Here is a 13,755-nt window from a genome sequence, read left to right on the forward strand (position 1 = left end):
GGCAGCATTTGACCTCAGCATGCAGGTGCCCTGTACCTCTTGCTAAGTGGTCCCAGGCTTGGCACTAATGACAGCTGGCCTTGCTTCACAACTTGGCCTTTCCTGGGCACTTCCAAGCCCAGCACAAGTGGCAACCATCTGCAGATTGCTTTGTAGCTCATTCCAAGTGGCCCCAGGCAGAACACAGGCAGTGGCTAACCTTGACCTGTACCTCATGGGAAGCCCCAGAGCCAGGGTCCCTGGTAGACAGCTTTAGCCCATGTCAAAACATCACACAACCATCTCCACAAGTAACACACTCCAGGGGTGGGCTCATCAGGCACCAGAGCCCTGCTGAAGTAAGTCCTGCTTTGTGGGATGGGCCCTTGCACAGCTGATCCTTCGCAGTGGTCCCACTAAGTTCCTATAGCCAATCAGCCTGGGGAAAATCCCTCCCATTGATGTGCCAACAGCAATCAAGGCTCATCTGCAAGAGGACAGCATACACAGCCCACAGTGGGCAGGGAGCTCACCTGGAGTGTCCAGTTCCAATGAACCAGGAGGCTGTGCCCTGGACCCTACAGAGCCACACCCTACAGACCCTTACCTGCTACATTAGGCCACTCTGCCAAGCCCAGAAGAGGTAGCAGCTCATCTAACATGTGGAATCAAACACAGGGAGGCTGCCGGGATGAGGAGAGGAAGAATGTCTCACAAATAAAAGAACAGAACTCGAGAAAAAGAACAACAAAAACTGCAGGCAAGCAACCTACTCGGTGCAAACCTGCAGACTCTAGGGCAACCAATAAGAGAATTTTAAAAAGAAGTGTATTTGATAGGCTGAGAGGGGAAAAATGGAATCACATAAAATGCTCCATTGAAACAAAAAAATTCAGAAAGAGAGTGGAATACAAAAAAATGAAACAAAGAACGAGGACAACAAATGGAAAACACACAAAAACTTCACAGTCACAATGGGTTGTGGGCAGTGTGGGAACAGCGGAAACTACAGAATCCTCATGCTTTTTAAAAAGTGTCCAAAAAACACTGCATTAGGGGAAAAAAGATCTCTGGAGTGGGCCCATTGATGCTTTCCTTCCTTAAAATGTCTTTTGAGAATTAGAAATGGCCATGTCTACCTTGAAAACACTCTCTGAGACTGCACTGGAGCAGAAGCCTGATGCTTCCGACCCTGGGACCCAGGCCAGTGTCCTCAGAGCTTCTGAGTCCTGAAGGCTAGCAGTGCTGAAGGTCATTTCCTACACACTCCCCTTTCCCTCCAGGACAGTTACGAGTGTATGACTGACCCTGGCCAGTGTGGGTCAGTTGGCTAGAACATTGTCCCATGGACTGAAAGGTCACAGGTTTAACTCTGGTCAGGGTGTATGCCTGGGTTGAGGGTTTGGTCCTAGTCAGGACATGTATGATGGGACACTGATCAAGGTTTGTCTCTTGCATCTTCCCCTCTCTCTCCCTTCTTTCTCCTGTCTCCAAAGTCAATAAGGGTGTCCTCAGATGAGGACTTTTAAAAAATATGCATGACTGAATTCTCTCTGCTATGAGTGTAACTTCAGTTAATAAGAGGGCTTTTAGCTTTTTTAAACTTGATTTTTTAAATATTTTATTTATTTATTTATCTTTAGAGGGGAAGGAGAGAAACATCAATGTATGGTTGCCTTTCATGCGTTCCCTGCTGGGAGTTGGCCTGCTGGGAACCAGCCTGCAACCCAGGCATGTGCCTTGACTGGGAATCGAACCGCGATTCTCTGGTTCGCAGGCCCACGCTCAATCCACTGAGCTACACCAGCCAGGGCTTGATTTTTATTGCTGACACTATTACAGGTGTCCCCATTTCCCCACCTTTGCCCACCTCCACCCGGCCTCACCACCTTCTCTCTGGCCATCACCACACTGGTGTCCGTGTCCATGGGTTATGTACCTTTGGCTGATCCCTTCACCTTCTTCCATACAGAGGGCTTTTACCTTTTAAGGCTCTTCTCTTGTGACCCTGCGTATCGCAGAGTGACTGTGGAACACCTGAACCGGAATCGCCTAGGATATCTCAAAGAGGGAGATTCCTGGGTCCTGCTGAAGAACTGTTGAATCAGACTCCCAAGAAGTGAGCCCAAGAATCCACATGGCTAGCGGAGGTCACTGGGGAGCCTTGCACACACACAGTTTGACAACCACTGTTTTACTATACGGGGCAGGGCAGGGAAAGCTCTTCCCTTTAGGTTTAGGACCAGCTTATTGCCAGGCATTTTAGTTCCTAACAACCTGCTAAATATATCTGCTAACCATATACAGCGACGCCCAAGGAATATTTGCTGAAAAAATTATTTGAGAAGCATACTTCCTCAAGCTCTGTGATAAGCAAAACATTTTTATTTTTTCTAACCTAGATAGTAGCTTGATTCTAAGTAAATTTTAAAACTTTTATAATCTGTATGTCCTGTGTGCAGAATAGCTATAATTTTAAAACTGTGGGAGTAAAACAAGTCAAACTTATTTAGATGGCAGGCTTGCTCTAATGCGGACCACTGAAAAATCACTTGTGCTCCCATGCCAGTCGCATTTGATTTAAACAATTCCTGCAAAAAGAAAAACAAATGGTTGAAAACATAAGGAGATATAGAAAGTATAAACCCAAAGCAAACCAAACATCTCATGGAGGGTTGCAATAAGGATAACAGAATTAACTAACGGGTGTGTGGGCATACTCTGAGTGCTGGGGGCACTGTGAGGCTGGTCTGAGGGAAGGGGGGCTGAGAGAGAGCTGTGGTGGCTAGGCCAAACCAAAAGACAAAAAGGATGAACAGGCTCAGAACATAAAGATCTGCCCACCAAACCATCTTGAGAACAAGAACACTAGGGATTTTGAGAAATAAAAAGGTAAGCTGCAATATAGAAGACCAGAGAAAGGGGACTTTTATTGGGTTCTTCAAGTCGTGGGTCAACAGGTCACACATACACTGTGCTGTACCACCACACTACTGTACGGGGGCATTGTTAAAGTCTAAAATGAGCACCCGATCAAAACCGAATAATCCCATCAATATCCATGTTTGAGAAGGACTCGGGCTAGATTTTCAGCTCCCTTCTTGTGTCCCTATCTTGGGAAAATGCAGCTTGGAAAAACTTGGGAAACTGAGCCAGAGCCCATGCCTCCATACATGTTCCTTGTGGAAGACAGGCATAGAGAAGGAGTGAACAGAAGCAACGAATGATCATTTCCCAGAGGCTTTGCTTTTCAGACTGTGCCACTCAGAAGAGAGGCAAAGGGCTCCTCTTCATCCATTTGTTAGCGGGGGGTGTCAGTGCTTAGTGTGCATGTGTGTGTATTTGCTGTGTGTCAGGTGTGTGTATATGTTTGAGGTGCATGTGTGCAGCTGTGGAAGTGCGTGGGTGTGTGCACTAGAGGGGCATGGCTGGGACGGGTCAACTTTCAGTCTACAAGTTACTTTATACCTATTGGCACCAGGGTGCACACTCACATGAATGCTGTCACTGTGGAGACGGATGAAGTGTTAGGTGTATGTTGTTCCTCCTCAGCAGAGAAAAAAGAGAGAGAGACCAGACACACACACTCACACACACACACACACTCTCTCTCTCTCTCTCTCACACACACACACACACACACACACACACACACACACGGGAATTCTCATAACTCGAGGGGTCAGATCAGTTGGGAGGGAGTCAGTCCTCATCTCTTCCTGCCCTTTATATTCAGAATGGCCAGGGCAAAGGCAGAACTGTAACAAAAAGGAAGAAGGAACTGAGACAGACTGGAAACTCATATGGATGCACTGGGAAGGTAAGTTCTTTTTCAAAGACAGAGCTGAAACAACAGGCTTACTAACATTTGTAAAAGATGATATGCCTGCACAAAAATAAGAGAAACAAGGAAACAAGTAAAGCAATCTTCGGCAAAGCCCTCTAAAATTAATATGTGACGAAAGATAACACCTGTAAGCAAAAAGCAAAAAGTACCTGCAAACAACTTCTTTTCTAGTTCTTCTTGAACTTTAAGAAGAATCCTTTCCTGTTCTAAGGCTTCTATATATTTTGAGTAGCACCAGCTTGGCTAGAAAAACAATTTTCAAAATGAATTTTAGACGTATTTGCCCTAGAAAATAAACTGAAGATTTATTTTTGAACATCTTATTGCAGTATAACACATGATAAAATGAGTACCTATCATAAATTTATAATTACTGGTATATAAAATTTCTCAAGTGGAATGTACCAATTTAACCTTTCTTCCATTGATTTTAGAGAGAGAGAAACTGATCTATTGTCCCACTTACCTACACATGCACTGGTTGAGTCTTATACGTGCCCTGACCGGGGATCAAACACACAACTTTGGTGTATCAGGGCAATGCTCTTACCAATTGAGCTACCTGGCCAGGACCCTCTTAACCTTTTAACTGGGCATTACAAATCATTGTCAATCTAACTTAAACCATTTTCATAAGAACATTTATGATAAACTAAAGGTACGTTTTTCCTGTAGCTTTGGCCTAAAATTTTAAATTTCCTTGTTCTAGGCTGGAAGGGGGCTGGGGAATATGAGAATGATACTTTACTATTTCTCAGTGAAACAATTTCTCAAAAGCTTTATAGATTTCTTGACAGCTATTTGGACAGCTTTAGATATTCAATACGATTATAGATTTAAGTGCTCAGGAAGATCCAAGTGTTTTGTGGGGGCTAGTTTTGCATGTGGATTAATTACAATTCTTCAACGTGTAAAATTTATCTGAAACAAATGCATGCACAGCGCATTCCACGCTTACTAAGTTGCAGTATATTATTATTTTACCAACTGCGGGACTAATTCAGCACATTAAATAGCAATAATGAAAACAACAAAAATAATAATTTATATTTATAAAATACGTTTGGTGTCCAAAAACATTTAGTTTCTTCATCTTAGATACATGACATCATCATCATCATCTTTTCTTTCGACCTTTCTTTGTTTACTGGTCAGAAAAGTCTCAAAGAAAATCAAATCGTTTCTTTTCCGTCTTCAGGGTAATACAGACTGTGTCAAAGTGAAAATTAGAAGCCTGTTATCTCTAAATCCACATTCCTCCCTTTATTTTTATTCTGTGTTCCTGAAATTTCAGACTGGTCATTTGTTAATGAATGTACTTCCAAATGTCATTATTAGGTGTCATGCACTTTTAGACCCCCTTTTTTCAATGTTTGGTTCCAAAAAATTGAATATTTCTCTTCTCCCAATAAAAGCTTCATAGTCCATCAGTAATCTCAGCTGGGTAGCTGAGCTTCCTTGACATTCCTAAATATCAAAAGGACTGATTCCTGAACTGGTATTATTTTAGATGTGATCACTTTCAATAGAATCATTTAAAAAGGACACACATTCAACCTAAGAAATATCAGGGAAGTGATGTTAATGTACAAGTTATAAATGTAAATATAAACACAAAAACTGTCATGTACTGGCCAGTTTTATGACCATTCCAGTAATTAAAAAATTGAGACTAAGCATTTGTTTATTCTTCTTTCCTCTCTTAACCTCAAAATATATCAACCTATATATATTCTATTTTGTTCTATATCGGCCTTATTCTTTCTTTTTCAATGAGATAACCACTTCAACTTCTGCATCTTAAATCTTCATATGGGTCAAGAAATTATTTTCCTTATTTTATTGTCCAGTATCGGCTGAAATTTTAATGTTCTCTGAAGGCTCAAGAAAATCCCCCTCCCATGCCTTTTTTATTGTAATTTTAGCTTCATTTTCAAACAAACACACATGTACTGCAGTGCAATGACTGAGCCATTGCATCCCACTGCCCAGTGCTCTCTAGAAGTGATACCCACGCATCTCCCTTGCTTACCTGTCGGCCATATGCTTGCAAGCCTAAAACTGAGTCGCTGACTAAACCACCTGTTTTGAGAGCAGCTGCTGAAGTACTTGCATATTGTTTGACTCCATCCTGTAATTAAATTAAATTATTCTAAAAAAGAGTAATGCTATATTAACATAAACTTACAGTTAAGGAGACATAATAGCATATGAAAAAATATTCTGTGGTGAACCCCAACCCGAGGTTTCATTAAGTCAGTATCACTAGTGTGACATCATCTACTGTTTTGGGCATTAGTTTTCTTCCATAGTAATATATACATATTAAAAATAAATTTCTTCATGGCAGAAATCATGAAGTAGAATGTGAAAATCACCCCCTGAATTTTAGCATCCCAGAAAAACCACTACAAACATTTTTGTGAATATCCATCCAAATTTCTCACTAGGGAAATGTATACATTTAATCTATAATTTTAATATTGGCATTTTGTTACATAAATTTCATATATAATGGAATTATACTGTATGTGATCTTTTTAAATGTTTCATGTAAAATGTTTGAAAAAATTTTTCTATGTGAATAAATACAGAACAGAAATGCAAAGAGCAGAGTCTTCATATCATTCAGCAAGTATGCCTACTGTAGAATATAGAGTATATATTCAAATATTTGTTGGATGATGAAATGAATAAATTGAATCATCATTTTCAATGGGCAAATAGTCTTATGTGTGCAAGTATTTATTGAATAATATTCTGGTAAAAGGATATAACCACAGGTCATTTAATCAATGTCCACAGTTAGAAATTTAGGTAATCTGAATTTTTTTACTATTATAAATGATGCTGTGCATTTCCCCTATCTAGAATAAATTCCTAGAAGTGTATTTGCTGGATTAAAAAGAATGAACATTCTAATTTATGTTGTCAAACTGCCCTTCAGAAACAAAACACCATTTCACACTTTCTCCAATAACACGTGAGTTTGTAGTCCTCTTTCCCAAACCCTCAACCAACACTTGATATTTTCTTCTTTCCCAGTCTGTACATCTTTGACTACCACTGGGATTGAATGGGTTTTCATACTCTTAATCATTTGTATTTCTTCTGTGAACTGCCTGTTACTTCCCTTTGCCCATTTTCTGTTATGAGTGTTTACCTTTTATAGTATTTATTTTTACAACTATCATCATACATTTTATGTTTTCCTAATTTGTGTTTGACCTTGTTTATGTTTGCCACTTAACAATTTAAAGTACTTATTTAGTTAGGTCACTGTGACCCTTTCCTAATGAATTTGCCATTGTTCATTTTAACTACTTAATATTAAAATAGATTACATTAAACTAGATAAAAGCTTTAATCAGATTCTCTTCCATTTTAACTTTTTTAGATCACCCAGTTCCATTTGATTCCTTCATAAGAATAGGAGACAAAGAGTATATTTGCTATTACTATTTTTGTAATATTTGCTAAGAGTATATTTGCTATTACTATTTTTGTAATTACTGCTACAATATTACTTTATGACATGCGATGTGTTTCACATATATTATTGAATACAACACTGTGATGTAAACTCTGTTACTATCCCCATTTTACTGAAGAAGAAAATGAAGTTTTAGGAAGTGAAGTGGTTTGCCTTAGACACTGGAAGTGACTGATGGTGAGGTCAGGACGGAAAACCAGGCCGTCTGACCCAGAGACCGCCCTCCTGTCCCCCGTGCCCTGTGGGGTCAGATCAGATAATGCCTTGTTGTTTGTGTACAGCTGCACAGTGGAATGGCTTACATGGTCTTCCACACATATTTCAATTAATCTCTCTAAACCATGTGAAATTAACATAATTATTATTAGTTGAGAGATGAAATTTGGGTTAAGAGAGTTAAGAGTCATGTCCAAGGTCAGCAAGGAAAACCCAATGCTTTTTATAGCAATTAATTTTTTTCAGAGTATACAATTTATGTTACAAAAAAGTCATGGATTTCTAATATTTATTTTTTCTAACATTTGCTCATGTCTTCAATAAAATAAAAAAAACCAGAATAAACATTTTCTGCTTTATTGGTCTTCCTCACCTTATATTTTCCATGGCAGCCCTGGCTGATGGGGCTCACTGGGTTGAGTGCTGGCATGTGAACTGAAAGGTCATCAGTTCTATTCCTAGTCATGGCATATGCCTGGGTTGCAGGCCAGGTTCCCCACTTGAGAATAAGAATATTCAAAAGTAGAATTCTTTTGTTTTCTTTAGGATTATTCACCCTACAAAAAGGTTACTTTCACATTGTCAGTATTTTTCTACCTTACCCTGTGAGTAGTTAACCAGCTGACAGATATGGAGGGGTAAGAAGATCACTTTGCATTTCCACAAACTATGATAAGGATGACATAAATATAAATCCTAAGTTTCCTGGACAAGTAGTAATTCAAGATTTTCTCTACTTTCCTCACATCACCTGTTCCAACTTTTGTTTCAGGCAAAATATTTACCATATACCTAAGCAAACTGAAAATATCTGGGACCACCCTTAGCTGTGAAGTTCTTCCTTAGAGCTGGGGGTACAGTAAGAGATGTTCTTTATATCCTTCTCACTACTATATTTATTTATTTAATAATATATATTTAGAATCATTTGATTAAATCATGCTTTTAAAGATTAATTCATTTGTTTTTTAAAAATATTTTATTTCTTTATTTTTAGAGAGAGGGGAAGGGAAGGAGAAAGAGAGGGAGAGAACCATCAATGTATGGTTGCCTCTCACATGGCATCCACTGGGGACCTGGCCCACAACCCAGGCATGTGCCCTGACTGGGAATCGAACCATGACCCTTTAGTCCACAGCCCATGCTCAATCCACTGAGCTACACCAGCCAGGGCTTTCATTTGCTTTTTATTAAAGGTTGTTCATCTTTCCCTTCCCCCCTAAAAATTAATTGCTCATTTTCTGTGATCTCGGGGGGGGGTTGTTTATATCATTTGCAATTATGTATATGTGTGTCTATGCTCCCTTACACTCTATTTAAATTACATTCATAACCTTAGCCTATGCAGTAGGGATCAATATGTAGTGGACAATTAATAAAACTCTATGTAGTAGATGATCAATGAAAGTCTAAAGAAAAGGATTAGGATGAAAGCTCTGTTGAGAGACAATTTAGGTCACATTAATAGAAAACACAGCAGACTCACGTAAACACTGGATTGGTGAAGTTCTTCGCATGCCCTAGGTGGATTCAGGAAAGAACCCCAAGCACACATAAGTTAGACACATTCTTTTTCCTTCCCTTAAATCAATGACTTTCAACCAGTGTGCCACATGAATTTTTAAAACGTCTTAGTCAGGGTACTCTTTTCCCTTAGATTGTCAAATGAAAAAATGACACAGCCAATATAACAATAGCCATCTGGTGTGAATGAATTAAAGTTATACTATTTTTGTCAGAGCAGCAAAAACATAATATATTTACTTTCTTTCTGAACCATATGTATATATAATAATGTATAATATGTATATAAATTATATATATGGATCAGAAAGAAAGTGGATAATACATATATAATATGTATATAAATCCACTCCTAAGGCTGGCAAAAGACATAAACCCATAAGCTCAAGAACCTGACCGATCCTTAAATAAAATAAACCCAAAGAAATCTACATGAGATACATCATACTCAAATGCTGAAAACTAAAGACAAAGAAAAAACCTTGAAAGCAGTGAGAAATACCTTACCTACAGAAAAAATCTTGGAATGTAATGAAAAAAAAGAAAGAAAGAGCAAAGTATGGGTAAGTAGAATAGACTTTGCTTCCCCCCACCCTTGAGTTTACTAATTTATATTTGATGGTTGAAGCAAAAATTATTAAATTTTCTGATGTGGTTCTCCATATAGGTTGAGGAAATATTTAAGATAATTATAAACAGGTGTGGGGAAAGAGACTTAAAGGGAGGTAGTTTCTAGACTCTATTTCAACTGGTAAAATACCAACACTAATTGACTGTAATAAGTTATGTATGGATAAGGCAATATCTAAAGTAACCAATGAAATATACAAACAAATACACACCAAAATGAAATTCTAAGAAATATGCAAGTAATCCATAGGAATGCAAGACAAAGGAAAGCGAAAAAAATAAAAATAAAAGAAACAAAGAATGTAATGGCAGACTTGAGAATTATCATGTCACTAATTATATTAAAGATAAATAGACTAAATACAGCAATTAAAAGACAGAGATTTGCAGAGTAGATTTTTAAAAAATGGCCCAACTATGTGCTGTGTAGAGGAAACTTAATTCAAGAATAATGACACAGGTACTAAAGGAATGAAAAAAGATACTGTGCAAACATCAAAGGAGAGCAAGCTGGTTCTGCAGCTTTGGAGAAGTCTGGCAGTTCCTCAAAAGGTTAAACATACAGCTACCATATGAGCCAACAATTCAACTGCTACGTCCCAAGGAAAATGAAAACACATGTCCAAACATAAAACTCTACAAGAATGTGCACAGCAGCATTATTTATAATAGCCAAAAAGGGAAAACAACCCAAATGTATATCAACTGGTAAATGAACGAACAGAAGGTAGCACAGGCATACATTGGAATATTATGTGGCCATAAAAAGAATGAAGTCCTGACACCTGCTACAGCGTGGATGGACATCGAAAATACGCCAAGTGAAAGGAGTCGGTCACAAAAGGCCACCTATTTATTGTATGACTTCATTTATGTGAAATATCCAGACATAGAAAGCAGATCAGTGGCTTCCAGGGGACGGAGGAAGGGAGGAATGGGGAGGAACAGGTATAGAGTTATTTGGGGGTGAGGAAAATATTCTAAAATGTAGTAGGTGTGATGGCTGTACAACACTGTGGATATATGAAAACCACAAAATGGTACATTTTAAAAGTGTGAATTTTATGTTATTTCATTTTATGAAATACATTAAATTTTAATAAAGCTATCATTAAATAAATGTATGTAAACAAAACAAAGAAGAGAGAAGTCATTATATTAATATTTAAACTGTGGCACAGACACACTATGAAACACTACTCAGCAGTAAAGAGGATCAGCTATGAATATGCCTGACATCTTGGGTGCATTGATGTCAAGTGAAAAAAAGCCAGTCTCCACGTCACATCCTGTATGATTCCATTTACATAACATTCTCAAAGTGACAAAATTACAGAAACAGGGGACAGATTTGTAGCTTCCAGATATTGGGGATGCTTGGGTGGATGTGACTTGTGGTCACAAGGGAGATCTTTGCAGCGTATCTTGAATGCAGGGTTGGTTGCTTGCATCCATACATGTGATGAAATGGAATGCCACAGAACTATACAAAAGTCTTTAGCAATGTCGATTTCCTGTTTTCACTCTTACAAGACGTAGCCATCGGGGGAAACTGGGTGAAGGGTACATGGGACTTGTCTACTATCTTTGAAACTAACTTACTGTGATAAGTTAGTTTGAATTAATTATTTCAAATTAATTTTTTCAAAAAAAATCATTTGGAATTTGAAAGTAAAAATATTATAGCAACAACATTATTTTATTTTATTTTTAAATTGAATGATTGGGTTGGCATTGGTTAATTAAATTATATAGGTCTCTGGGGTCAAATTCTACAACACGTCCTCTGTGCATTGTACTGTGTGTTCATCACCCCAAGTCATGTCTCCTTCCATCAGCATTCATCCTCCATGTCCCCTCCGCTACGTCCCCCCACTTCCTTTCCTTCTGGTAATGCCATGCTGTTCTCTTCTGTAGCTATGAGGGGTTTCTCCTTTTTTCTTTTTCTTTTTTTTGTGTGTGTAATCCCTTTACCTTTTCCACTCAGCCTCTCAACACCCCTGCTGACAGCTGTCAATCTGTTCTCTGCGTCCATGAGTCTGTCTCTATTTTGTTGGTCTATTTTGTTCAATAGATTCCACAAATGAGTGAAATACGGTATTTGTCTTTCACTGACTAGTTTATTTCACTTAGCATAATGCTCTGCAGATCTATCCAGCAACACCATTATTTTAAATATGAAATATTTTGAAATAAATTTTACAAAATATGTCCAAGACCTGTCATTGAAAACTATAAATCACTGCTGAATGACATTAAAGAACCAAGTAGAGATATACTGTGTTCATGGAATGGAAGACACTCTTATTGTTATGATATCAATTATCCCCAAATTGATCCAAAGGTTCATTACAATACAGATAAAAATATCTGAATAGTCAGGTAACGTGTGAAAAGTTGTCCCACCTTACTAATAAGTAGGGAAATATAAATGCATTATCAATAATGAATACTATTTTTCCTCATCAGATTGGCAAACACTTTAAAGTCTAAATGCTAAATGAGGACTACCAAACTGGGAGAGGCTGAGCGCACTCTCATAGACTGCTGGTAGAAACAGACACTGACACGTTCACGGGGAAAGTGAGAGAGCAGCGCCTACTCGGCTAAGAACACACGCCCTCTATTCCTCAGCCATTCCCCCCAGAACTATACACATGAAAATGGAAACATTTACAAGAATGTCGTCTGAAGGGCTATTTGTAAAGGTGAAAACTGGAAACACATGTCCAACAACAGAGAAATAATTACATGAAAACAGTATATGAATTCACAGAATGGAAGAGTATGTAACAACTAAATTGAATAAACTAGATCCAAGTATAGCTGTACAGGTAGACTTAAAAGACAAAACTGAGTTTAAAAAGCCAGATGGAGAAAAACATGTTGCCCAGCACGTGCTATGGATGAACCGTGTCCCCCAAGTTCATACACTGAAGCCCTAATCTCCAGTGTGACTCCCTGCAGACAGCGTCATTGGCAGGAGGTCACAAAAGTTAAGTGCGGTTGTAAGGGTGGAGTCCTAATACAAAGGGATTGTAGCTTTACAAGAAGAGGGAAGAACAGAGGGAAGGAGGGAGGTAGAGAGAGGGATTGAGAGCGAGATCATGTTCTCTCCGCACTTTTTGAGAACACAGGGAGAAGGTGGCCATGTATAAGGTAGGGAGAGAGCTCTCATCAAAAATTGAATCAGCTGGCATTTTGATGGGGGACTTCTAGCGTCCAAATCTGGGAAAAAGTGAATTTCTGATGTTTAAGCCACCCGGTCTACAGAATTTTCTTATGGTAGCCCTAGCTGACTAATACAATATAGTACAGTTTATGTACATTAAAATACGTACAAAGTAGTCCCCTGCATTGTTTATGAATTCATATACATGAGTAAAACACTATCTTTAAAAGGAGATGGAAGAATATATCCCAAACTTAATGGTTGCTCTTGGGGATGGGGAGGCTGATAGAGCTCAGGGCTGGGATAAAGAGTTCACTCTTTCGGCAATCTGTTATTCCTTAAGGGAAAAAAAAAAGCAAATGAAATAGAATGTTAACAGTGTTTGTTTTGACCTGGACAGATATAAGTGTTCAATATATTACTTTTACATCTATTCAATATTCTTTGTAGAGAAAAAATGGGCACTGCAATAAACAGAACTTGAAAGTAACCTCAAAGGGTGATCTGATCATAAATTCCTAACTGGGCAGGTCATGGTGAGGGGTCCCATCCCAGCCATATAAATTCTTTAGTAAAAGGTATATCTTTACTTTATTTTTTTAATTTAATTCTTGCTCAAGTACAGTTTTCTGTTTTATATTCCCAGCCCTGCTCCCCACAGTGCTCCCCACCTCCCTCCCATTTCCACCTCCCACCTTAGTTATTGTCCATGTGTCCTTTATACTTGTTCATGTGAGTCCTTCCCCTTTTCCCCTGTGATTCTCTCCCCTCTCCCCTCTAGTCCCTGTTAGCCTGTTTTGTATTTCAGTGTCTTTGGTCATATTTTGCTTGTTTGTTTGTTTTGTTGTTTAGATTCCTGTTAACAGTGATATCATATGGTATTTGTCTTTCACC

At 38.5% G+C, this 13,755-nt stretch overlaps 1 protein-coding gene across 5 annotated transcripts in view; it reads right to left on the reverse strand.

Moving 5' to 3' along the window:
* Positions 1–1,881: 1,881 nt before the first annotated feature.
* RGS22 (regulator of G protein signaling 22) overlaps positions 1,882–13,755 on the reverse strand; it is a 116,494-nt gene continuing 104,620 nt past the window's right edge. For 3 of the 5 annotated variants that reach the window (XM_037048273.1, XM_037048275.1, XM_037048272.1), the window contains 4 exons: positions 5,859–5,957; positions 3,976–4,069; positions 3,782–3,865; positions 1,882–2,570 (listed from right to left, as the gene is read on the reverse strand). In XM_037048273.1, the coding sequence (XP_036904168.1) occupies positions 2,560–2,570; positions 3,782–3,865; positions 3,976–4,069; positions 5,859–5,957 (288 nt within the window). In that variant the 3' untranslated portion in view covers positions 1,882–2,559. Of the gene's footprint in view, positions 2,571–3,473; positions 3,738–3,781; positions 3,866–3,975; positions 4,070–5,858; positions 5,958–13,755 lie in introns of all 5 variants that reach the window. The other 2 variants (XR_005066801.1, XM_037048274.1) reach the window with 2 other exon arrangements.

Source organism: Sturnira hondurensis, unplaced genomic scaffold (assembly GCF_014824575.4).
Source record: "Sturnira hondurensis isolate 20B ecotype Veracruz unplaced genomic scaffold, ASM1482457v3 Scaffold0006413, whole genome shotgun sequence".
Classification (NCBI taxonomy): Eukaryota; Metazoa; Chordata; class Mammalia; order Chiroptera; family Phyllostomidae; genus Sturnira; species Sturnira hondurensis.